This window comes from Pleurodeles waltl, chromosome 1_2 (genome assembly GCF_031143425.1).
Source record: "Pleurodeles waltl isolate 20211129_DDA chromosome 1_2, aPleWal1.hap1.20221129, whole genome shotgun sequence".
Classification (NCBI taxonomy): Eukaryota; Metazoa; Chordata; class Amphibia; order Caudata; family Salamandridae; genus Pleurodeles; species Pleurodeles waltl.
Genome location: NC_090437.1, coordinates 98,167,231 through 98,194,669, shown reverse-complemented (window position 1 = coordinate 98,194,669; position 27,439 = coordinate 98,167,231). Strand labels below are relative to the sequence as shown.

Sequence of the window (27,439 nt, the reverse complement as noted above, 5' to 3'; positions counted from 1 at the left end):
CCTGGAACACAGGTGGTGGACCCAAGTGACTCCGATTGTCCAGTGGTCCAACAATCCGAATTTTGAGGATGTAAGTCCTTGCCTCCCCTCCCCAGACAGTAATCCTGTGCACCATGTGATCTGCAGCTACAAGGGCTTCTGTGCACATTTCCAAGAAATCCTGCATGCACAGCCGAGCGTAGGTCCCTAGCACTCCGTCCTGTGATGCTCAGCTCCCTGAGTTGACCTCCGGTGTAGTGGGACCTCTCTTTGCAGTGTTGAGACGACCGCCGTGTTCAGTCTTCTTGAACCCGTGTTCAAGGACTCCTGCGGGTGCTTCCCTCCATCCAGTGGGCTCTCTATGTTGCTGAGGGCCCGCTCTGTCTCCCCTCCTGAGTGGCGACATCCTGGTCCTTCTTGGGCCTGGGCAGCACCCTTTTTCTTCAACCGTGACTCTTACAGGTAGAAAGGTTTGTTTGCGGTATTTTGCCGAGGAAACAACTCTGCATCCACCAGCACACCGTGGGACACCTTCTGCACAAAGCAGGACCTCCTACCTCCTTTCGTTGGTGCAAAACCAGCATCTTCTTCCAACCAGAGGCAGCCATTTTTACCTTCATCCGGAGTTTAGTGGGCTCCTGCCCCCCCGGACACTTTAGCGACTCTTGGACTTGGTCCCCTTCCTTTACAGGTCTTCAGGTCCAGGAATCCGTCTTCAGTGCTTTGCAGTCTGTTGTGGTCCTTGCAAAATCCTTTATCACGACTTTAGTGTGTTTTGGGGGAAATAGTAGTACTTTACTCCTGCTTTCCTGGGTCCTGGGGTGGGGTCTCCTTTACACCTTTCGTATTTTCTTACACTCCCAGTGATCCTCTACCCACTATACTTGCCTAGGGGTGCATTTGAGGTTCACATTCCACTTACTTAGTATATGGTTTGTGTTGCCCCTAGGCCTATTGCATCCTATTGTGTTTTACAGTGTTTGCACTAATTTCTGACTGTTTTACTTACCTTAATTGGTTATTTGTGTATATTTTGTGTATGTTACTTACCTCCTCAAGGAGTATATCCACTGAGATATTTTTTGGCACATTGTCACTAAAATAAAGTACCTTTACTTTTAGTAACTATGAGTATTGTCTTTCTTATGATATAGTACCTATATGATATGGTGGTATTGCAGGAGCTTTGCATGTCTCCTAGTTCAGCCTTGGCTGCTCTGCTGTAGCTACCTCCATCAGCCTAAGCTGCTAGAACACTACTACACTCTACTAATAAGGGATAACTGGACCTGGTATAAGGTGTAAGTACCACTGGTACCCACTACAAGCCAGGCCAGCCTCCTACACTATACTGTTCTATTAGTATGGTCTGACTGATTACTCAGCTTTACTTTTGCATCCAAAAGTAATAACTTTTATCAGTATATAGGTGTTTAATTATTTACTCCTATGTCTGTATAATACCTACTGCTGTTCGCCAGTAGCTAGTTCTAGTTAGGAAAATAACTATAACTGCTGAATTTCTAAGGTTTTGTATAGGTAATATGTCAACCTAAGTATAACGTCCCTGTAACTTTGTTTTTTTTTTCAGTGAATATATACATTAAGGCATAATCTAGAGGTAATTGTACTATCTCTAGTTAAGTGTCCTAGGTTCTATGCCAACAGTTGCTATTGTTGTATTCAACTTATTTTTAAGAGAGCATTTTTGATTCTTCATCCATGAGAAATGGACCTTTTGCTGTGTTTTTACATAACAGGTCTGGCTAGGATATAACTTAATATGGCAAAGCGGTATTGTGAAGTGGCGTGTCCGCTGATCTATATTTCACAAGTATCGAACAGGCAGTTTGGTTCTAGATATATGAGCAAATTAATTTATATTCATAGAGTCATTTGGCAAAGTTGTCAAGCTGTCATGGGGAGCGTTTTTCTTATGCTTTCAATGTCTTTGTGACTGTTATTAATGTGGTCTTTTTACTAGTTCTTATGGGGAGACCATACATGAGTTTGTATCCCATTAAGGGTGCAAATAGTTTTATATTCATATTGTTGGGTCGTTTCCGACTCCGATTAGTCATATGGTTCCTTCCACAGGTTTTTGTGTTGAAGAGTATGTTATTGCTCACCTAAATTATTACGGACAGCCAGTCTTTTTCACTTGTTCTAGACTGGTTTCATTCTACTTAGAGACTTTAATGGCCTCAGTTCACAGACCCTTCACTGGATGGAGAAGGATGACTTTAGTATCTAATTCTAAAGTAAGGAATCTGCAGATAGATGTCTCTATGAGATGAACAAGTTACTTACCTTTGGTAATGCTTTATCTGGTAGAGACAGGATCTAGCTGCAGATTCCTTAACACCCCTCCCATCCTCTCCACTCTGCGAGCTGAGTCATCTTTTGTCTCAAAGATTTCATTATAGAAATTCATATCCTGAATTGAGAATTCAGTGACTGTCTGACACAAGGGTGTATTTTAGTACACAGTTTGGATAGCCAGTTTCTATATGTGGCTTCATGTTTTGAGCACAGAGAAATTAGTCATGGAAGGAACTGACGTCGGAGTGCCAGAGAGGAGGTTATATGGACACCGTTGATATGACATCCGGTGGATGACGTCGGTACGGAGTCACACACCTTCTTCTGACGCGCAGACGTGCTGGGGGGAAAAACATTTCTGGATCCGGACTCGTGCCTGGAGAAGATTCTAAAGTAAGGAATCTGCAGCTAGATCATGTCTCTACCAGATATTGCGTTACCGAAGGTAAGTAACTTGTTCTACGCTACTACTGATCACTACACGGCATGTTGCCACAACTGCGCTCATGTGGCTTAACTCCTGGTGAAGGTGGTAGCCTTCCACCACTATGAGGGTAGCACTTTGAGTGCCCCATCTGGTCCAACAAGACCGCAGTCCTTGAGACAGGCCTATGCCATGTTGCACAGGCATTATCTGTGTTCGCCTATGACAAAGAAATCTGCATTAAGGATCCAAACAACAGTACAGTTGGGTAATCAGGGCAGAGATACATGTTCTTACCACGCAGAGGGCTTTTGCATCCCAACAACTATGAAGTTTCTTTAGCATGGGGATTAAGGCTGGGTTGGTACTTTTATTGTTTGTTAGAAGCTATTTTGCCAACAAAATGAATGCAATATTTTAGAACTTATAGCTGAATGGGAGTTAAACTAATAGCTAAATGGGAGTTAATGGCGTGTACCCTGGTATTTCTCATTTCTGGTAATTAGTGAAAATTAATGAAAGTGTAAACAGTTAAAAGAAAATGTTTATACTAGCATTAGGAAACCGGGAAAAAAAAAAGACGAAGATGACAAGGGAATCAAGTTGGCACTAAGAACTAATCTTAGACGAGGGGGGCATATAGCTAAAATGCTTTTAAATGCATGCTGTTTGCATACTATATGAGTATCCACTCCGTAGCACAGCAAAGGATCATAATAATATTTGACAGTTTACTACAAATAGTAACAAACCAATATCACCAAATTGATTGTGACACAGTCAGAGATTAAGAAAAACACTGGTGATATCTATGATTATGTGTAATGACTATTGTTTGAAATGTGGTAAATGTATGTCCTTGTTTCATTTTATTAAAAACGTTTTCTCGTTGATATAGGCTATCTTAAATGGATTTTTAAATGACTTCCCACCAGCAGTGAAGGAAAGTGCAACAAGTATAGTAGATGCTGCAGTTGAGATCTATAACCGAATGAGCATTGATCTTCTCCCAACTCCTGCAAAATCCCATTATGTTTTCAATTTGCGTGATTTGTCAAAATGCGTGCAAGGTAAGGTGTTTTCCTCCCATTTACCTTTTCCTACTTCATGCATGAGAATACTGTGCTGTTCATACACATTTTTTGCATATGTATCAAAAACATATTCATGCACAGGGTCCAAGTCACAAAGCCTTTGGATGGGTAAGACTATGCTTACTGCTGAGAACAGTCAGAAGTTAAGTTAAAATCCAAATAGTACATAACAACATATATCTAAGATCCATATTAAGTGTAACAAATTTCTTTGTAAATATACCCTGTGTGTGTATTATGCATTTGATTGAGTAACTGATGGAGAAGTTGAATGTGCATATGTTTAGTGTTAGGTATCTAAAAAATGTCACCCTAAGACGAGAGTACCCAAAGTCTAATCAAGGACAGACAGAGCCAACGTGTTTCACCCCACCAAAGACAAGCATTTGCACCATTCACCAATTGCTAGAAGTAGACATGTTGCAGTTTTAGAACTCCTTAATTACCAATGAATTCCCCAAATAACTGTAGCACAAACAGTGCACCTATCAGTACAGTATTTGTGTGTAGAAAGCCATGGTGGTACCAGAATATCATCAGAATGCCATTGCACATAAATATATCTTACAAAAATATCACTCCACTAGATTTAATAATGGAAAATGAACATCCACTGGAACAGTATGTTTGTAAGTGATATTTAGCACAAGATATTTTTGTCAATATTCTAGCACACAACCATTATTGAAGAGATGTCATGAATGGTAAAACATTATTCTGAATGGTAAAACATTATTTTTTTAGTGAAAATCAGCAAACTTTAATAAAAATGTATGAGAAACATCCTCCTCCTAATACATATGTTATGTATTTAGTTTATATATCATGCACATATGAATGTCCTGAAATTAGCCACCATTTAAATGTTCAGAATGTATAGTACAGTCAAATGTATATGCAGTAACTAAATGTCTTCAGAAGCCTTTACCAGTAAAGGTTGGGAAGGAACTAAACCAGTTAGTACATGCACCAATACTAAAGTTCGACACCTGGGGTAGCAAGGCTACCATACTCATGGGGCAATGTTACTGTTTCCCAGTGGACCTAAGCCTGTTTACCTGCCCCCCCCCCCCACACACCTCCAACACCATGGGGGACTGGAGTGATTGGAGTGTTCTGAAAAAATGTTGTGTGTTTCAGAACAAGTATAGTAGCTTGGGTAGTATGACCATTTTGTTCAGCACAATCCTACCTATCAGAGGGGATTGTAAGGTCATTCCATTTCCATATTTGATCCTCTAGGTCCCCAGTGGCAACACTATAGTTTTCAGTGAGCATTGTGGCCCTATCTTTACTAATCTATATTTCTAGGTATTTTAAAGAGGTTCTGGACCAAGTCACAAGGGAGTTAAACGCATGAGTCTGTGTGACGAGTGTTTTTGGGAGATTGATTGAATTGTTCCAGTTGACTGTAATACCAGACATAGACTTGAAGAATGTGAACTCCCCGATGACAGATTCAAGTTGTGGGCATGGTTACACAGATAGTGTGTATTGCCATCAGCATTCAAGGATATAATTATGCGCAAGGAAAAGGCGAAGCCTCTGTGTTCGTGCAGTCATCAGATAGCACAGGCTAGGGGCTCTGTTGTCAGGGCATACAGTAGAGGGGATAGTGGACATCCCTGACGGGGTTGGGTTGGAAAGCAGACGTTGATACAGGTTCTTGTTGTGGAGTTTTTGTATACATGGTGGACTAGGTTAAGAAAGATGGGTAGTATCCCCACACAGGTCAAACAGCAGATAGCTAAGGCCAATCTAAGCAGTCAAAGGCCTTCGTGGCGTCTAAAAATACCACAGCTGCCTCCTCCTCTGGGATGCAACAAAACAAAGAGTGTTCTGATGATGTGAGCAGTGGAGCAGCCTAGGATAATGCCTGTCTGGTCAGGGAGAACCAGGCCAGGAAAGTGCAGGAGCAGGTGATTAGCCAGGATTTTAACTAGTATTTTTGCATCCACATTGATGAGCAAGAGTGGTAGACAGGAGTCTGTTCTTGTTGACTGTTTATCCAGTTTTAGAAAGGTAATAAGAACAGTCTCATGAAATGAAATGTAAAGGTTTTGTTTTCCAATGCCTCATTATATTCTTGGAGAAGGTGGGGGGCTACTGACCTGAGATTGTCTTATGGTATTTGGAGGGGAGAACCATCATTGCCTTGGAGCTTACATGTGGACAGTTCTGCAATAACCATTGAGATGATTTCAGTCCAGGAAAAGGTGGCGGGTACCTCAATCCAGCTAATGGAATGATGCAGTCAAAGTTTGACAAATTCCTCCCCTTTTCTTGAGGTGCGAGGTGGGTAGAGCCTAGAGTAATAATCAAAAAATTCTGCCAGAATGCTATATGCATCATATAACACATTGCCACCATTGTCTACAATATGCAGAATCTCCTGTGGCTGTTGTGCTTGGTGAGTCAGCAGAGCAAGGGTTCTACCTGGTCTGTCAGCTTCACCATGTGCTTTGGCTTTAGCATACTTAGGTTCCTAATATTTTTTTTCTGCATCTTCTGCAATTTGGATGTTTTGGGTTGTATCTCTGCCAATGTGCAAGAGTTATGGTCTAGCATGTATTGTTTTTCTAGCTCAAGAATATCCTGTTCAAGTTTGTTCGACCTTTCACATGAGGTTTAGCGGACTCTATGCTGCTTGGCTAAGCAATTCCCACGCATGCATACTTTAAAACCTTCCCAGAGGGTGCTGGGGTACTGCACAGAGTTCTCATTTGATTTGAAGTAACTTATGATTGCCAACCTCACCTCCTTTATAAAAGCTTCATCTAAGGTTGACAGAGCAAAATATTGCAATGAAAATACTTGATGTTTGTAAGCAGGTCTTTCAATGGAAAGTGTGATAGGGGAGTGGTCCGAGAGCATGCTTGGTAAATGTTCAATATGGGTTGTCCAACCACAGACATCTCTGGAGCCTATCAAATAATTTAGGCTCACCCAAGAACCATGTGTGGTGGATGTGTGTTCCTTCCCTAATGGTGGAGAATCTGTGGTGCCATATATTAACAAGACCATGGGTGTTCATGATGTATGTCAGTGCAGTGGTAGCTGCGTGATGTGTATGTGTTGCAACATTGACTAATTAAGGATTCTGTCATGAACTAGGTTAAAGTCCCCACCGCACAGTACTATCCTGGGCGAGAGCGGTAGACATTTGTTCCATATGTTCCATACGAAGTCTGGAGCACCTGTGTTGAGGCCATGTGTCTTAATGAGCGCAAAGTGTTTCCCCCTCATAATTGCTTGTACTAAATTGCACCGTCCTAGCAGGTCTTTTTTCGTGTAATAGTGTGAATGGAAGTCTGCGTCTAAGTAGCAGAGCCGTGCTTCAGGCATAGGAGAAGTGATTTGACATAAATCTTTGGACTACCCACTTAGGAGCAAAGGGGGGATTTGGTTTGGACTCCTAAGTGTGTCTCTTGCAGGAATGCAACATCAATTTTATGACTGTCTAGGTAGTAGAGTATATGTTGATTATTACTTTGGTTATGTAACCCTCTCGCTTTCCATGTTAGTATATTAGATTGTCATCAAATGACTACTAGTCTTGGTCATAGACAGACCACCACATGTGCACCGTAGTTAGCAATAAGTGTGGTCATGGGGAGTGCCGCAAATAGATTCATAGGAACAGAGTGCAAAGGATTGTCAACACTTGCATTCGTCAGGGTAAAGCTACATTTCACATACACGCCATTTTCAACACTCCTCACCTCACCCATATCAGCCACTCCAACCTACCAGTGTATACCATCCAAACAACTAGGTCCAAACTGTTCACATTTGATATTCCATAGTTCCTGAACCTATGTTCCTTGTTAATCAACAAAAGCTGGTTTACCTAGGTAGAGTTCCAAGAGCCAGATATTCCCTACTGCCCGTAGCACCACTGCCAGTGGGGTATAAAGGTTAAGCTAGGCTTGTAGTGGGTTTGGGACTGCTGAAAGGAAAAGAGCAATGTGGATACACAGTTGGCCCTTTGGGGACAGCCACAATATGGACCAGCCAAAGTAGAAGACCCTATATCTGGCTAAGACTCAAAATGCTGGACAGAACCCATCAGCATCATGGCCTGTCTGTAGATTTGCCAAACAGATCAATTCCAAATCAAGGACCTCTAGGCTATCCATGAGATCATTGTATTCTGTGCGTAACGCAGTGTTCAAAGGGATGTACCAGGCCGAGACCAACTGCACAGTAGTCTATTCAGAATCCCACAGACCCGGTTCCCTCGAGTCACGAGGTGACCTGCCTCGCCACTCTCCATCATAGGCTTCTTGATGAAGGGCGATGCATCCTATCTAGTGGAGAACATATGCCACTGATAATGATTTTGATGCATGCCAGGTGTAATATAGGATATTGGATGCCTGTCTGTCGCACTTCCACTTGAGTGGCCAAGGATAAGTCGGGGTCGAGAGAAAGATTCGAGCACACACGTGACAGGGGCTGCCACTCTCGTGTCATACATTGCACCTTGTCATGGTCTCTAACATTAAATAGCCTGACAGTGATGGACCAGGGTGCTGCACCTGTGAGCCACCTTGGCCCCAGGGAATGATGAGCATGCTCCACAGCACACAGTGGGGAAAACAGTTGGTGCCAAATAGTAATTTAAGGAGGGCCTCAACATAGTCAGACATGTTGCCAGTGTTGGTGGACTTGAGGACCCTGACTATATGCAGTTTATTGCTTCTGAATCTGGCTTTCAGATCTTCTTTGGTTTTAATGACATTGAGGACTTTGGCCATGTCTAAGAATTTTTCATTGTTGCTCACTGCAAAGGCGCTGCATGGTCAGAAGAGTGGGCCCTTGCAGCATTTTCTGGTTTTGAACAGCAATTTTGCTTGCTTGGCATCACCTATCCCCATAGTGGACGTCCAACCCCGGATGATGCAACGCCAACCCATCCACCAGGACACCTTGCATGATAAATTAGCTCTCTGCAGCAGAGGGGAGAGCGATCGCTCATTAAAGTGGAACTCGTCCCAGCCCCCATCAATGATAGTATTAGGGCTTGACCATGCAGTAGTCCAGGTTTCTACGTAGATGGTGGGTGCAGCCATTCCACAGCATGGGAGAGAGCTGGGAGGAACTAGGCCTTCGTCAAAGACAAGCAAAAAAATAGTGTGAGAAATTGGGTTGTTGGTTGACTGGGGTGTAAGCCCTGGTCAAGAAGCAAACACAACCATTGTCAGGATGAGGCACAAGCCAACCCTAAATTAGCCTCTGCTCAACCCTCTGATAACTTGGCACAGAGCATTCAGCCTTAATTCAGAGGCAATGTGTAAAGTATTTGTACAGGGCTTCAAACTGTAATAAAGTTAAAATACCACACAAAAAACGAATTCCACACCAGATTGGAAAAATAGAGTCATTTTTAATAAATGAAACAAGACCAATACGACAAATATTCCAATTAGAAGAACTAAATATATGCAAGTTTAAAGATTTTAGTGCTAATAACACCACAAAGCTCCAACTGTGGAACTCTGGTCACGCCAGACAGGGACAAAGTCACAAGTTCAGATCAACCATGATGGAGCGTGGGCTGGCTTCAGGGACCCAGCTGGCCCCCTGAACAAGAGTACCTTAAATCCTGGTTTCAACAGATCTGTGAGGATCTGGGTCAAAGATGTGTCATGCAGCCGAAGCGCTGCATCAGTTCCAGAATGCAGCAAGGCTGTGATGAAAAGTCCTGTCTTATCTTCGAGGATCCTGTCGACAAGGGCTTGTGATGCAAAGTCCGGCAATAAGGATGCGTGCGTAGTTAGGGCGATGTACAAGTTCTGAAGAGGTGCAAGGCAGTGATGTGGAGTCTGGCATCATCGTCAAGGCTGCCATGGGATGCGAGGGCCTGCATCAAGGATGCGTTGCACAGTGATGTTTCTGATGAGGAAACAGCCTGCAGTGCGATGCTGGTCTTTGTGACAGAGCCAATCCATGCAGCAGCAGTGATGCTATGCTTCTGCTAGGGTTTGCACCGTGCAACACAAGGGATTTGTTGGTTCTTCTAGATCTGCAGAGGCTGGCAGAGTTCCAATGGTCCAGGCCTCGGGTAGCACCACTTGGCAGGGCAGCCTCACAGATGGCTGGCAGAGTCCAGGTGCTGGCGCCGAGGTTGTTGGAGTCTTCTGTCCTTGAGGCTTACCTCTTGAGGCCAGCCAACTAGCCTTGGAGTCACTCTGGGGTCCTGGGTTTAACAGATGCAAGTGCAGTCCTTCCCACCCAGGCAAAAGGTCAGCAGGTCAGCACAGCAGGGCAGCAGTCCTTCAGAGCAGCAATCCAGCAGAGTGGCTGGCCTTTTAGCAGCACAGCAGCCGTTCCTGGCAGAGTATCCACAGGTCCAGAAGTGTACCGAAGGGTTGGTGTCTGGGGTCCAATATTTATACCCAGTTGTCGCTTTGAGGTAGAGAGAAGCATCTAAAGGTTTCTCTTTGAAGTCCCCAGGCATTCTGCTTCCCTGTTCTGGCTCCAGACTAACTACAGGGGGCATTTGGCGTTTTGTGCAGAGGAATAACACAGCCTAATCATGTGTATGTAGAGCTTTGCCCAGCTTTGCACTCCCAACCTGCCAGCTATGGCCCTTGCAGGCACACCTAAGCTCCCTATTGTGTGTGGCTGTCTAAGAGGAATACACAAAGCCCACCTGTCAACTACACCCAGCCATGTGACTTAGAGACATGTTATGGCACTAAATGGCTAAGGCAGGAAAATGCCAACTTTCTGAAAAGTGCTGTATTCACAATTGTAGATTAAAATCCAACCTCACAATAAGATAGGTTTTTTTGTTACAATTCCAAAGAGTCCGTGCTCAGGCCCACTAGTAGCTTTTAGTTTACAGACCCTGGGCACAGGTAGTGCCACTCTACTAGGTCCTTACAAGTAAATTTAATATGCCTATTGGGTATAAGCCAATTCTACCATGTTTTCAGGACAGAGCACAAGCACTTTAGTACATGTTAGCAAAGATAAAGTGCACAGAGTCCTACAGCTAGCAAAAACGAAGTCAGCCATACCACTTTTTTACCCTACCCTGAATATGTACCTGGGGGTCATGGGATTTGGAGCCAGCAGTGCAGCCTTTCTTGTACTGAGTGCACAGGTGCAGGATTGCACTCTGTCACCGTTGTCAGCCCTAAATCTTGTGTGGCACCAGGAGCCCTTCAGCTGTGCCAGGGTCGCCCGATCTCAGCAGATTCGGGATGACCTATTCCGGCCACAGTTCAGTGCTTACGAGCCTCTACAAGCCAAAAGTTGTCTCCTGCTTGTGATACGGATCCAGTAGCTCAGCTGGTTGCACCAGCCCTCTGCAGGCTGATGCATCCGGCATCTTAGGAGAGAGCGCTGAAGCAGGCCATGCAAGCCTTCCACCAGTACTGGGCTCCCTCCTCAGATTAAGCTTTAGGAGCCATGTAATCAAGGAAGTCTATTGAGTGAAGCTGGCAAACGATGGTGTCAGAGGTGTCCCAATCCACTCATGTACAGATGGACTGTGGACAAGACAGAAAGAGCATCACTGAGGTGTTTCCATCTTGGGGCCAGGCATTCTGGCACCCCCAACTAAGCCAGCAAGTAGAAGAGGCTCTCCCATATATCCAAAGTTACTTTCAGGCTTAGTTGGTGTTCTGGAGTCATGATCCTCCGAACAAGAATTTTCGGCGGAGGATATTGTAATAATTTGCTTTGCACTTTTATTGAGTTACCTAATAGTCCTCTTCCACCTTACGTAAGAATGTAGGAGGTCTTTTAGAAGTTCACATACGAGGTACTGCTCACAAATTACTAGGTGCTTCTAATCTTATGCTTCTGTGAATCCAATTAGATCAAATATATGTCTCAGATTGAGAATATTATTTTCAATATATGTATTATTCCTTTCAAATGTTTTGTATCTTTTCTCCAGGAATACTCCAGTGCGATCCAGGTTCAGTAAGAGATCAAACTCAGATCTTCAGATTGTTTTGCCATGAATGTCTAAGAGTTTTTCATGACCGTCTAATCAACAATGAAGACAAGCAGTATTTTCTTGCAATGTTATCAGAAATGTCTAGTAAGTTTCTACTTCACATGATCATCAATTTTACCACTTCACAAGAAATCTTTCTCCAGAATATCTTTAAATGAATATAACGTTTGTTTGCTTTTTGTGTTTATAGGTAAACATTTTGCCATTCAGATTGACCCAGAATATTTTGTCACTAAACCAATCATTTTTGGAGACTTCATGAAGGTAAATTAAATAAATATTTTGTACCCCTTTTATGAGATACCTTTTGCTGTGTCACCTTGAAGTTATGACAAAATAATACCTCACACAAAAAATATCTGAGACCACCTATGTGTCCCTTTTGGCTCTGCCGTTAATGTACAATGCGCCTGACAAAGGTAATTGCACTCCTAAATTTCACTTAGGTTCACAAATACAATCATTTGCAAGTGCATATTCATTATTTACAGAATCATGGATGGTATGAATTTCCACCTGTAAATACATTTTATTACAAAACACCTAATATGGCAGAACGTCTGTGCCAACAAATCTGCTTTTGGGCACTCAGGGAGGCTCCACCTACAAACTGTGGTGAAGAAGTTTGTTGGTGGTAACCAGTCTGTTGGAGGTAATTTTCAACTCCAAAAAGTGTCATAGATTTACCAGGATTTAGTATTTACTCCTGCCAGGAGTAGAAATACATTGGTTTTCATGGTAGCAGATTACAGGGAGCTGGTTGGCTTGGCTGTTGCCCCACAGTCTGTCGCAGTCGGTGAGAAGCTGGACTTCTATGCTGCTCCTATGAAGAGAGCAGATCTGACACGGTACAGAAAAGATAAAGGTCAGGAACTTCACGGGAATGACCCTGTGACCCGGACAAGGATTTTATTGTTTCGACACCCGTATTACTAACTGAAATTTCAGAGAGCCACACTTTCAGTCGTATAATTGAACATTTCTCTTCACATCAGATTGAAGACTGAAACGTCTTCGATCAATAGGTCTGCTGCATTGGAGATGCTGCGAGGAGAGGAGGAGACTCTGCGAGGAGACATGAGATGTGGTGAGAGGGGTGGGGCCTAGAGCCTGGAGCACAGAGCGCAGAGGCCGAGAGTCCCTCCCTCCTCAGAGCTCCCCGAGCCCACGAGCCCCCTTGGAACCTGGACCCCGGACCCTTGGACCGTGGATGGCTGAGGGCCGACACAGGACGCCCAGGATTGTCTGGGATTGCTCCAAAACTGCTGGACGGGAAGGCGCTTTTCTCCGCACCTCCGTACCAGCACCCAGCTGTGTCGCCGCCTGCCACCCCACTCTGCTGCACCTCACTTGCAATCCACTCGCGACCCAACGTAGCTCAACGCTCCCCTCGAGCTCCCTCCAAACCTTAGAACCCCCACCTCATTCCCCGAGTAGCCCAACAAGCCATCCACTGAGGTGCCAGAAACTGCATTTCTGGCGCCGCTGAAGATCTGACCAGCCGAAAGAGACGGTGACCACCATAAGGTGGAGAGCGGAAGGCGTGGATGTGAGGTGGTGAGGTGGTGGGCGGTGGAGCAAAAGGTGGAAGAGTGGTGCAGAGCGGCCAGAGTGAGCCCCTGGAAAGATCTGTGTGTACCTGGGCAGGAGGGGGCTCAGCACAGAGGCTGCTATCAGCTTCTGCCAAGTGTGCGCCACGGTGATCCAGCAGAAGCGGCCTGGCTAGTGCTGGGTGCAGCTTGCAGGATTCTGGGATGCCTCACTCGAGCCCCTCCCAATCACCCAAGACCAATAACCAAGCTAGTCTCCGTGCCTTTGCGCTGAAAAACTGCACCCCTGAAGCACACCTGAAGCACGCATTGCTCCCACTGATCCCGTCCGTCACCCATCTCTGCCTTAAACATAAATTTCCAAGGGTGACAGTATTCTTTTTAGCTTTGCCACCACCTTTCCTGCAACAGAGAATATTACGCAGCAAAATAATGCCCCAATTGCGCAACCTGCACAAGGCCTGGAGCACCAACGGCACCGTCAACAATACCAGGGGCAATACCGGAGGCCCTAGCTTCAGCTCCAGCTCCAAATGGCTTTCGAGCCAACCAATGAGACCAGTTGCACATTAACTCACCTGGGAACTCTCCAGCCTGGTGTCCTTCCGCTGACAAAATAGAGGAACGATAAAGTATTTCAAAGTAAGACTTCACGGGGCGGCAGCGCCCCCCGAGCCAAGTGAAGGCACCACCCATTACCCATCAGGGAGGACAAGAAGGGGATGGCAGAGTGAGAGACGGAGGGGAGCACGCTTAGACACCATCAGCACCCTCCCGGAAGCCCCTGCAGCTGCGCAATAACCGTAGGGCATACGGAGTGGGCATCTCAAAACCGCACTGGAGAGGCAACCAACAGCCCTGCACAGTGCTACGAATCATGATCCACCACGCCTCAATACACCTGAAACAAAAGTAGCAACAAATCATAGAAAGTCAATAAAGGGAACAGCCCAATGGTCGGTTCTAGACTTCTACATAAAAGTGCAGAAATCAACCCTACAACATTTACTAAATTTGGATAAAACAACAGGTTTGCCTCTTAAAGTGAACTCCCCAAGCATTAAGAATCTCGCCAACCATTGTTTGTCAGCATGTCAGAATCAGGGGCCAAATGGATCAGTCCAGCTGAAAGACAATACAATCACTGAATTATCATCAGATACTATCCTCCCAAAGGACGGCACAATTATTATAGAATTATCATCAAACACTGATACAGATAACACACTAGCGGCAGTGGCGAACCACACAAACTATGAAGATTGGATTGAATTTGATGGCGGCGATGCTGGTGATGCCGCCTAGACTAGCCTGCTTACCAAAACGGCTTCAGTGTTTGCTTCAAACGATCGGGAGTTTAGGACTGCAGCCTCAGCTGCCTTCCTCGCTGTGCCGACCCCCCAAAAAAAGCAGTCTGTTACAGGAAAGAGCCCACCCTGGCTCTAACGGGGGATCACCTGAACCATTGGCCTACATATCCGTAGCGCCATCTGAAGGAGGAAGTAGACAAATGACTGTCAGAGCAAGAACTCACAGTAGCTCAAGCGCCAGCGCCATCCGCGCCGTCTGCCAGATAATGAAAGTCAGTTGGACTCAACCGACGCCCAGATGAGGGCAATCCCTCTGGCAATTCAAACTAACATAGACCACAACTATTTACTGACCTCAATCAATACTACCCTGACAGCAGCAATTAGTGCGTTCTCATGGCAATCAGAAAAACTAGAAATGCAACTAGATCTAATACACACACTAGCTAATTCCATCATCAAAATAGAAGCGAAGCTAACAGCCATAGAATAATGTGGGCAACACTTCGACACTACAGCATCTGCCTGTGTTTGCACATGCGTTTGTACACCACTGGTGGACAAACTGTCATCCCTACAAGTAGTTTTGACTCGTATGATTACAGAATGGAAAGCAGTCCTGCATAACTCAAGCTTGGCCAAACCCCTAACACTCAAGGAGGGACTAACTAGACAATCAGTGCATACCCCACTGATGGACCTAACTCAAATAGGCTCTTGCATCCAGCCTCCCCCACCTGTCTCACCGTTGATCCAATCAGAAAGCTCGCCCACTACCACAAATGCCAGTCCGAACACTCATAATGATTCAAAGATAACACTAGAGCCTCAAAGGAGCGTGGAAATGAGCAGGCATAATGTGGATCCAAAAGATCCAACTAAAAGCAACACCTCGAGCGGGCCAGAAATGCTTTCAAAAAGAGCGAAAAAAAGGCTGAAAAAGGTTAAGAACAAACAGAAAAGAGAGACACAACAGGCAGCGGCAAAAGGGGTCCTACAATGGCATCCCTCGACAAGCCAAGTATATACCTCATCTTTAAATACACAAGGATGGGGAAAAAAACACTCAGGGCAACCTGGAAGCTTTCCGAAGAAATGACAACCAACATTTATTATCGCCGGCCCCTGTTGGGGTACCCAATAACCATAACACGGACACTAAAATAAGCTACTCTTTTGTCCATCAAGCCTCCCAGCCAGTTGATAATTGGGTCCCAAAGACACTGGCCCAAGCAACTTCAAACGGCGCTACAAGTGCTATATCAAGTGAGCCCCCGGGTAATTCGACATCCCTGGAAAGTATCCCGGACTTCAAGCTGGTCAGCTTTGCAAGGACGAACTCAGACCTCCCCCAGCACAACGTGGAAATGCACGGACAACAAGTTCAATTATCAGACGAAACCAAATTTGCCACCTCAATCAGAAATTAATTATGAACTTTAAACGACACCAATGCCGAAACCCAGGGTGCAATCGAACAGGGGAGTAGCACATCCACAGTCAAGCTAGTCCTCATACCCCAATATCGCTTTGAAGGTAATCATGACATCTTGAATCGTACAAATCTGTTAAGGCTATTTAAGGCCCTACCAGAGTCGATAAATATAAAAACAGATGGCATTGTGAGAGTAGCATTTTAGGTGCTGCCAGAGCACAGTAACAAACGTTATGTTACTATAATGTCCTTAAGATCTCCAACTCTTGCCGATACGGTTCTGACAAATAAACAATATCTAGAGGAATGGGGCATAAAGATAGAACTGATAGCCCAACAGAAATACCCCTACACACTCAAAAAATCAAGTCAAACTTTGCACCAAAAAGCCAGCAACCACAGCATTCTAAAAGGCATTGCCCATCATAAGGCAGAGGAGTGCTACACCAACTTCTCTAGATCCTGTACCCATTCCACTCTGACCAACAGCACCAGGAAAGTGTCTTTTAACTACAGGAACGTGAGCAGTCCAAACTGTAGCACCAGCACTACAAACCGAACAACTCAACATTATGCCTAACAACAACAGCCAACTAGAGATCAGCGAATATCACTTAAAAATCATTTCTTGGAACGTTGCGGGTCTGAAGAGACTCCTAAATCACAACGCAGCCCAACAAAACCTAACAAACAGGGACGTATGCCTACAAGAAACTTGGTCAACCTTCTCACTGGCTGTCCCAGGTTTCCGTGAAATTCAACAGCCTGCTACAAAAAGAAACATTTTTGGGAGACCCTCGGGAGGCCTCTCGATCTATTTAAACTCAACTTAAACTTCCTAGTTAGCACAGTACCTACCAATAACCAAATGCTACAAATAATAAGATTGGAAATCCGGACATCAAAGGCTCACAAGTCAAAATTTCTCCTAATCAACCTCTACTTTAGCTTATTTGGCCAAGCAAAGGCAGAAAGCATGGCACAATTAGTTGACACACTGGATGGAGCAGTCTGTGATCACACTGGCCTTAGCATCGTAATCTGTGGAGATTTTAATCTTGGATCGCTAGGAAGAAGAGTGGACTTGGTCCACCCAGAATGCCCTGCCAGCTTCAACAATTCTTTAAGAAACATGGCCTTGTCTCCGTTCAGCACTCACAAAACGTCAGTGCCTTCGCACAACAGTTCCCGAAAACTTTTCAGAATAAGAGCACCTTCGACTATATCTTCACCACTGAGGAAGTCATTGACTATCTAACATCTTTTGAAATCCCGCCACTAAATGCAAGTGATCATCTTCTCCTTATAGTAACCTTCAATATGTATCCAAGGCGCCCGGAAATGTATAAACCAATTGGAATGCCTCAGGGGAAAGAAGAAACACAAATAACCAGATGAATAAAATGGGGACCCATTGCATCCCAAGCATATAACCTGTGGTCAAGTGCCAATGGTCCGACACTTTTGTCACTAACAAATGACTCACTGGGAACCAAATGGCCAGATATCACCATTGATCTCCTGCAACATGCAGGATCCTCCAGCATGCCCCAACGGCATTTTGTAAAAACCCTTTATCACGATTCCATAGGAGAGAATAAATCGAATCTAGCCAGCTTGAGATCACTTGGCAAAAATGAACGACCCTATAATAAAAAAAGAACTAGCATCAAAACTAAAGAAACACATCAAACAACATAAGCAGCAGATTTGGACAACAAAACGCCAACAAGTGGAAAAGGAGTCTGTCTACATCCATTCTCTGAAAAGAAAAACGCAATCACAGCGAATTATGGAGATACATCAAAAGCAAGATTAGCAAGAGTGACCAACGAAACAATGTGATAAACAAAGCTTCCTGGGTAGAACATGTAAAAAAAAACTCTATTCAACTGACCAATTCTCCCAAGCACAACCAGAGGAGAAACCGGGCATCAACGAACACCAAACAGCCATGGCACTCGCTGCCTCTCTAGGGGAGATTGCCATCATTTTGCGTAGAATGAGGTAGTCGGTGGCTCCCGGTCCAAACTGAATTCCTGCATACATCTATAAGGAAGATCTGAACCTCTGGGCACCAATCCTTTCTGCAATGTACCGCTCCTGCCTCGACTCCCAGGAAGTACCACCGAACTGGAGAGGCCCCTTACAACATCCAATCTACAATAAGGAGGATAGGCAAGACCTTGCCAATTATCGCCTTATCGCACTCCTGCACATTGAAGCAAAAGGATTTGCCTCAGTCCTTCTGGAAGAACTGCAAAACTGGGCAGAGGCCAAAGAGTTAGTGCCACTAAATCAAACTGGCTTCAGGGCGAACCCTGCGACCATGGATAACATTGTAGCCCTTTCTTTTCTAGCTCATGAGGCAGTGGCTAGAAACCCCCCCCCCCACTTTTCGCATGCTTCGTAGATTACTCCGCAGCATTTGATGCCATTGACAGGAATCTACTATGGAACAAGCTATAAATCTGGGGCATCTCAAACAACCTCCTAAGGGCAATAACATTGTTATACACATCTACCTGGGTGAGGGTCAAGCTGTCACCCTCCACAGTCACCAAGCAGATTCCTACCACCAATGGGCAAAAACAAGGCTGCGTCCTGGCACCATTTCTCTTCTACACCGCGGATATGCCACAGGCACTAAAACAAGCCAACCTGATACCACCAAAAATTGCCAATTAAAAGGTCACCTTGCTTCAATATGCAGATAAAATCGTCCTGCTACAACACAGCAAACAAAATGAAGGCAAATGCTACTAAAACTAAAGTAGTAATTTTCGACGGGTCACTGAAATACCAGCAATCTCGCTCAAAACTGGGGCCACTTATCGTCAGGAACACGGATGTGTACAACTATCTGGGTGTTTGCCTCTCAGCCAAGGGAACGCTCAAAGCCAAAGTGTCTATGAAAGGCAACCAGTCCAGATTTGTATTCTTAAAAAAAAAATGTATTGTACTTAATGGAATCTATATGTGGCTGATTGCCTCTCGGAGAGCATTTTTTATGTACATACATTTTGTCTCCCCCACAATTTTCTTTGTTTGCGAAGATTTTACGTAATCATGCAATAAAATGATGATTATGATGGTAGGGAGCATCACCAAAATTAGTGGAGATGTAGGAAATATGTTACTTGAAAAAAAGACATATTTCCCCACAGAAAAGTAACAAAAAAGTCAGAATGTGCAAATGCACTTGGGTGAGACTTGTCTCATTAAAAAAATGTACTTAAGCACATTTCTTCATGCCGGAATTTTTATGGGTGAGAGTCTAGCTGGGAATCTGCAAAAGTCTTAATAGAGAATTTCCGAGGAGTTTTGTTAAAAAAAAAAAAACCTGTATGTCTGTTGGTGAGTCATTATATCACATTCAATGCATTGCATGGGAATAATATCACATCTACTACATGAACCTATTACTGTTTGTAGCTACTATGTACTTACTACTCTCAATTTCTCTTATAAGTACCTCACAAGGTAATTATGCATGTAGTTAAGAATAATAAAAATACAATTACCTTAAAATGTAGTGGAAGATCGATCTAATGGACCTGAAATTATTGTAGATTGATATTAACAGCCCTGACAAAGTGTCATATAACCACCTGCATTTCACTACTTAGTTTGTATATAGCTTGAGTACTGGATTCTGATGGATACATCTGCCTACGGATTCCTCACCTTTTGAATATCCCCAATGCACCAGCAATCCATGGAAACCTTTTGTGATGGCTCTCCCTTGTTTACAATGATGTCACAATGCACATGTCTCTGCACGCGACCTAGCATGCGGACCCTGAAGCCATAGGAAGATCTTGTCAGCGTGCTGATGTCAGTTTCCCTTTTTTCCACACCTACGATGCATAACTTATTTTCTTAGAATGTCCAGAGAGTTACGAGTCTTTCAACACATTTTTTTCCGGATATTGGAACGTTGGAATGTTGATGCAGGGAAAAATGTCTCCACCAAGAAATCTGGTTTTAAACCATGCAGGGAATGTGAGGATCAGATGTCAATCACAGATCCTCAGGAAGACTGCCTTTAGTGTCTAAGTTCAGGCCATGAAATCATCGCCTGTTCATCATCACAAAAGATGAACCCTAAAGAGCTGAAGGAGAGGGAGGCAAAACTCTTTATGGCCAATGCGAGACAGGAGAAGAGAGGTCGTCGGACGTCTCATTTGAAGTTGCCGTCACCCCATTCCTTGAAGTCAGCCAAGATGAAGCATAACAAGAAGTGGCGTCACAGTTCACAATGTAATTCTTCAAGAGATGAGTATACGCAGTCGGTGTCACCTCGTCCAAGGTTGCATTAATATCAAGGAGAGGTGACTCCAGCTTCGGCGACTCTCTGGCTGTGCCATTGACTCCGAGACCACCAGTGACTTCACCTGGACGTCTTGATCCAGAGCTGGAGATAGATACAGTTCCTCCTGGACCTCCTCAACTGCCTCAACAGGAGCAGGGGTATCCAGCTTTTCCTGCTCCAGGATTCAAACTGTTTTGCAGGATTTTTTTCTGTAAGCAGAAATGCACCCTTCTCCAAGTATGGGAGTGCTTGGGTACACTGTTCAAAAGGTAAGGAATGCAAAAGGTAAACGTATCCATCATAAGAACAAGTTACTTACCTTGGTAAGTTACTTACCTTGGTAACACTTTTTTTCTGGTGGAAACAGTATCTACTTGCAGATTTCTCACTGACTGACCCGCCAACCTCCCCGTTGCTTGTCTGCATATACCAAAAAGAGCTTTGTATATATAATTTCAGTTTTTATATGAAAATATTTGGATCAAGGTTCTATGAGCATGATTAAAATTTGGAGTTAGTTCCACTCGTTCACCTCAAAGGCACATGAAAAATGGGTGGAAACTGATGTCAGCACGCAGGCAAGGGCTTCTTATTGTTCCAGGGACGTCACGAGAGGTGGGTAGCCATGGGCATTGTGATGTCCTCATTGACGTGGGAGACCTGTCAAGAAAAGTTTCTCTGGGATGCCGGAGCATTGGGGTATTCAAAAGGTGAGGTTTCCAAAGGTAGACACCGTATGCATCAAAAAAGGGTTACTAAATGAAAGTAACTTTTTTGTCTGTGTTATTGTTAAAATGTCAAATTTTTATGCCATAGAATTCGTAGAGTGTAGCTGATACCCAAAAAAGCATTTTCTGGAAACAGGAACTCGGGGGAGACAAGAGAACTAAGCATCAGGGAAAATCCAGGTTTTATTAGATTTATGGACATAATGATGAATAGAGAGAATGCAGGTATCCATAAGTGGGGAGTGACAATGTTTAGCTGTCAAGGAGTAAAGCTAGCACCCTCCCAATCGCATGTGAGTAATTTTAGAAGTCTGCAAGAGCTTGTTAGAGGCAGACTGGAGATTGTGAATGAGTTGGTAAAGATGGAAGTGTCTCATACAAACAGCCCATTGAAAAAAGGTTACAGTGACAAATACTTTGGTCTTTCAACCTGGCTCATTTAGCTACATGGAGCCAGTGAAGCAGCTTAAGAAGGCATGATATGGATAAACGTGAAAGTAGGCTGATAATTAGACAGCCAACTACATTGTAAATGAACTGTTGACACAGGATGAATAAGTAGCAGTCTGGACTGCTGCTTAGCAAGAGGAGGCCATGAACAAAGGAGCAACAATAGTGTTAAATTACCAACATTGAGGCCTTTATAGTTTGTTATTGGTGCTTTATATTCTACAATTGTCTGGCATTACAGAAATGCAGTTTCTAAGCAGCTTCTGATTCTGATCCTTACAACTTCTAGATCTTCTTTTTAAGAGCTAGTCCAGTTTCCTTCAGTTCGTGAAAGCACTAATCTAGGCATATCTGTGGAACACCATTCTAGTAAGGGGCCAATCATGACTTTGGTTGCGCAGCTGTTCAAGAGCATCAAGAACCAAAATTCCCTTAGCAAAGTCAGTCATGCAGTCAGGTGGCTGAACACAAAATGTTGCAGAGAGATCCAGGAGCCTGTCACTTTTTGAATGCTCCTGTAATTAAATTCACAATATTTAGCAAGAAAATCCACTGACAGCAGGGGCAAAATCCCTACTCGCAAAGGTTAAGAAACACATATTTATCAGAATAGTCACATTGATATATGGTTGTAATCTGTTAGATGACTTTGCCTAAAACAGGCAAACCTTCAATTGACCTGTACCTGCTGGGGCTATACAAGGCCAGAACTGATGTAGGGCCAGATTAATGATCTGGAGGATGGCTTTTTCACTGCCAGTGGGACGGAGTATGTTACTCCATCACTCTGGTGGATGTACTGTCTGCCAGATTTAAAAATGACCACCAAGCAGGCAGTCATTTCTTAAAGAATTGTCAAGAACCGCTGTCATAGTGGTTCCTGTCAATGCTTTTTCCAGTTTGGTGCAGGGCTCGGTCAACCCTGCTGTCTTACTATCCTCTCTCTCTCTCTCTCTCTCTCTCAAACAGCTTCATACTTAAGCAGTCCTCCAGACTTTCAACCTGGGGACCAATCTCACCCCTCCAAATCTTTCATTATTATTCTTTGATCTGCTAGACTCAGAGAATGACCCCATTTCCTCTATCTCTAAATCACACCTAAACCCAACTTTTACTAAACGTGGCTTTTTTTTTTTTTACAAACCAGCAATTTCAGATCAATCCTACATGAAGCTATACATACGAGTGACAAAATCCTCATGAGAAATTGCACCACTCAGAACACTGTCTGCGGAGTAGTCGTAGTCTATAAAAGGAGAATTTCTACAAAATCTATATTGTATCACTACAGATTGCAAACTACTGATCCCTCAATGTTCTGTCTCATCCTCCTTAACTTCCTCCATCCTCTTCATCTACAGACCTCCCTCACACAATCCAGCATTCCTGACCACTCACATACTTTATCCTGTCGATAATGATGAAAATGATCAGAATTTTTGGTTTAGGTCGAAAATCATGTACAAAAATATTGACATGCAAAAATATTGGGGCCAAAATATTGATAACGATAATATCACAAAAGGTAAGTATACATTGGTACGTATAGATTTACTCTTGTTAACTCTAAAAATAAATAAATAATAAAAAATAAAAAAAGTCATACCTCAAGATATATCTATGTCCAAGATACATAGATGTGAAGGTAATTATTGTAAACCCCTACCTACAAATATGTACCTACCTTGATGAGACTCTGCCATGCGATATTCTGGTCAGAATATTCTTTTATGTTGAAATTTAGATATTCTGGCATAAACCAACATTGTGCATATAAGGTGACCTCAACACCTTGTTTGAAAAATCTAAACATTCACAAATGCTTTCTTTTTAATATAGGATTTCTGAATTTATTTCAAGTGACCCTACCCACACAGCAGGAGATAGTTGCAGGGGTGACACCTCCGGTATGGCGGAAGAGCGTCGCGCCCCGCCCCCTGCCAGCAGGAGCAGCTGCAAAACATTTACAAGAAAACAATGCTAAACTGTTTGTTATTGTTTTCTTGTAAAAAGGGGTGGGGCCAAGGCCGATGACAGGGACAGAGGGGGAGTGCACAGCACTCCCCCTCAGTGCGCAGTATGTTTGGCCGGCGGTCTCGGGCCGGCCAAACACACATGCGCACTAGGCTCTCTCCAACCCAGCACAGTCTTGCCAGGTTGGAGACAGTAGACAGAGACTTTCACTCTACCTCAGAGCGCCCTGGCTGGGGGCTCTGTCCGATCCTATTACTGCTTTCATGCTGCCAGCAGCATGAAAGCAGCATTAGGATTGGATGAGGGGCTGCTGACAGCCTGTGCCTGCAGTGGAGGACCGAGGAACGAATCAGAGCAGCATGGCGAGAAAGGTACTTTTTTACAAAAAATATATTATATATATATTTTTTTTGTCGTCCCCCTCCCCCTGCCTTGCCCCTTTTCCCTCCCACGTTCCTCCACTGGATATTTGTGATGTATTCTTGCCCCAAGAATCCCATCTAACTGACACATTTCAAGTGTCTTGACTCATTTTGCAGTACTCTAGTTCATCTACAGGCATATCTACTAGAACATCTAGCAGACAATGGAAATAACTCTCCACCTTCCATGTCCACCTCATCTCATCACTGCCAAATGAACCAGAAATGTCAGTTCTCCAGCATTGGATCCTTCATGGATTCACGTTTGAAACAACCGAAAAAACAAAGTGACACAGCAATACCACTCAAGGATCTACAAAATTGCAGTCAAGAAGATGAAAGGACTTTGCTTATCCCAACAGAGTTATGTCTATATGTCCAGCAGGAAACTTCACAAGATTATTGCTGACTTCTGCCACCCAGAATACTCAATCTCCAAAACTACAAATTCACTGGAGCTTTGTGTCTTCCTTGTAGACCCCTTCATATGTAAAACCAAAGATGTGGAAAGATACCTGGAAGATAGTAACAGCAAGGGCCAATAGCAAACCTACATGTCACTCTAATCACTCAGTTTTCTACTTCACACAGACTACTCTTTTCTAGCCCTATGTATGGATAGCTTCAAGCATCTCATGAATACTTTGGCACTTCAGGATTACCTAAAGGCACATGCCCAGTCAATATATTTAAGAAGTCCCTTGTCAAGAGCTTAGGTAACACCTTGGCAACAATCATCATTAACTGTTCAGTGGAATCGGACATAGTCCCAGAGGAACTAAAAACTGCTTACATGAAACCAGTTCTTAAAAAAAATATGCACCTACCCAACACTCACAGCTGACCGGTAGTGGCCCTCTCCTAGAGAACAAATGTACAGATCTGTTTATATTCAACCAATATTGAATAAAATGCATTGCTTCCTAATATCGAAAGAGGATTCTGCCCAGGTAGAGCACAGATTCTGATGGATACATGTACCTGCAGATTCCTCACCTTTTGAATATACGCATGCACCAGATTTTCACAGACATGTTTTCAATAGCTCTCTCACCTCGACAGGTGACGTTGACATCAACAAGGCTCTGCGCGCTGCACTGCGTGATGCCACTGGAGCCATAAAGGGCCCCCTTTGGCATGTGGGCGTCAGTTCCCTTTTTCCTCATCTTCAACATGTAACGTTTTTTTCATACTCTCTGTTAGAGAACTGTCAATTTTTTAAAGTGTTTTTTCTCTTAGAAAGTGTAGCTTTAAAAAAAAAAAATAACATGGCTTTAAAAATTGGGTTTTACACCTTGCGAGGACAGTGACGGTCTGATGTCTATTACTGCGAAACCCATGACATCTGTCTTTGGTGTTTGGGTTTGGATCATGATGCTGATGACTGTTCCAGTTCCCAGAGAATGAATCTGGAGGCCCTGAAGGAGAGAGAGACAAAATTGTTTATGGCGGGAGCACAGGATGGGAAAAGAGGTTTTTGCAATTGTTCTCCAAGATCCTGGTCTCCACCTCCTCATTATTTGAAGTCAGTATTCAAGAACGTTGTTCGGCAAAAGACAAGTCACAGAGGTTGGTTTCTCTGCAACCGGTCTCAGTGGAAGATCGTCAGGCGCTCACATCAGCTCCATCTCTGGCGCCACTGCCTGCGTCACCTTTGATGCTGGAACCTCTTCCGACTTCCCTGAGGTACTGAGAAAGACACCACCTCCACATCCAGTTCCTCAACCACAGCAGCAGAATCAAGTGCACCCAGGCTTTTCAACACCTTGTACTGAACCCAGTCAGTTTTTGAAAGCTATTTTCAACATTTTTAATAGGGCGATGACCTCATCTGGAGAGCCTACAGGCTCACAAGTCCTTCAGCTTATTTCCCAGGAGGCTTTTCAGTGCCTTACCACCAGGCGCCCTTTATGCCATTTATGTAGATGCCCCAGATACGCTGGCCAACCCTGGTGCAGTTGGATGTTCCTAGGAAGGGGACACAATCTCCTTTGGTACTTCCTCCTTTGAAGGTGCTGCCAATACGGCAAGGGACACTAACAGCGCCACCTACTTCCGTACCGATGTCACAAGCTTTAACTCACCAAAATCACCAGCGCCAATACCAGTGTCGCTGCAATGTTCTCACATTCTTCAGCATCTTAAGCAAGGATCCAGAAGAGAGACTCAACAATTGGAGGAAGGTAAATTTTTCTTTGGGGAATGAGACGTCCAAGAATAGGATGAGGGAGAGATGTTCAGTAGCCCTCAATAGACCCAATTTTGAAGGACTAAGAGAAGCAAGTGGTTTCGATACATCCCCAGAATGGGAATTCTCTCCCAAAAAGGTATTCTACCTCCTCACTATGTACCATTCCATCATCAGGAAAGTTGCAGAAATTTTAGATCTACCACTTCTTACCAGAGAGCAGAAATTTGATATTCTGAAGAAGAGTAGAGCACCTCAGTTAAAGTCCTCTGAGCCTTTGCAACCATTCAATGAGGCTTTGACAGAGCCAATTTTAGATATCTGCACAAACCAACAATAGCCACCGCTGTTTTAAGACCAATAGCCAGACAATATAAACTACCACTTCGGGATCCTCTCTTTTTGTCTTCACATCCTACAGCAGAGAGTCTGGTTGTTCAAGCTTCATGCTTGTCAGAGCTGACCTCACGCTCATTCCACTCCTGACCTGCAGATAGAGAGTCCAAAAAATGGAGCAGTCAGCTAAGAAGTTTTTCTCATTTAAACGCATGGCTCTTCAATCCACTAATGTTATCTGTCTACTGGGTAGTTGGCCGTTTCTAGATTCAGCATGCAGTCTGTTCTTAAATTACCTCATGATGTACAAGGTCATTTGTCAGAACTACTGTATAGCTGTAGCCCGCCAGTTTATTCAGTCAGGACTGAATATGACTGATTCTGTGGCAAGGACAATGAGCACTTCAGTTTCTACCCAAAGACATGCATGGCTGAGAGTTCTGGATTTTCACAAGACGTACAGAACGGCCTTATGGATTTGCCCTTTGATGGCTCTCACCTTTTCAGAGCGAAGACCGATTCAGTTTGAGAATGTTTCACAGATTGCTGGACCACAGGATGTTCCTTGGAACTTTAGTCACATAGGATTTTCATTTTGAGGATGCCAACACAAGTAACAGAAGCAACAGCAAACCACTGACGCCTCTATAGGTTTTACATTGGGGATAATAGAGGCAGCCAGCAGGCTATTCAACCTCCGCCCCATTTTCCACCTCTTCCTCCCCTAATAACACAGGGAAGCTGCCCTAGGTTTCCCATCTTAGAGCATGCTTTTCCAGTGGGAGGACAGGTGTGTCGCGGTTTCTGCATTATTGGAGGTCAATAACTTCAGACTTTTGGGTGCTAAGTATTTTGCAAAAGGGGTATGCCCTACCCTTCAAAGTTGTTCTCCACCCTTTCCTCCCCAATCTCATCGCTTTCCACAGTCCATCTG

At 44.0% G+C, this 27,439-nt stretch overlaps 1 protein-coding gene across 2 annotated transcripts in view; it reads left to right on the top strand.

Moving 5' to 3' along the window:
* The window catches only part of DNAH6 (dynein axonemal heavy chain 6), a 1,211,389-nt gene that overhangs the window by 674,517 nt on the left and 509,433 nt on the right, over positions 1-27,439 (top strand). For both annotated transcript variants that reach the window (XM_069236637.1, XM_069236634.1), the window contains exons 42-44: positions 3,624-3,795; positions 11,735-11,881; positions 11,988-12,061. In XM_069236637.1, coding sequence (XP_069092738.1) covers positions 3,624-3,795; positions 11,735-11,881; positions 11,988-12,061 — 393 coding nt within the window. The remainder of the gene's footprint in view (positions 1-3,623; positions 3,796-11,734; positions 11,882-11,987; positions 12,062-27,439) is intronic.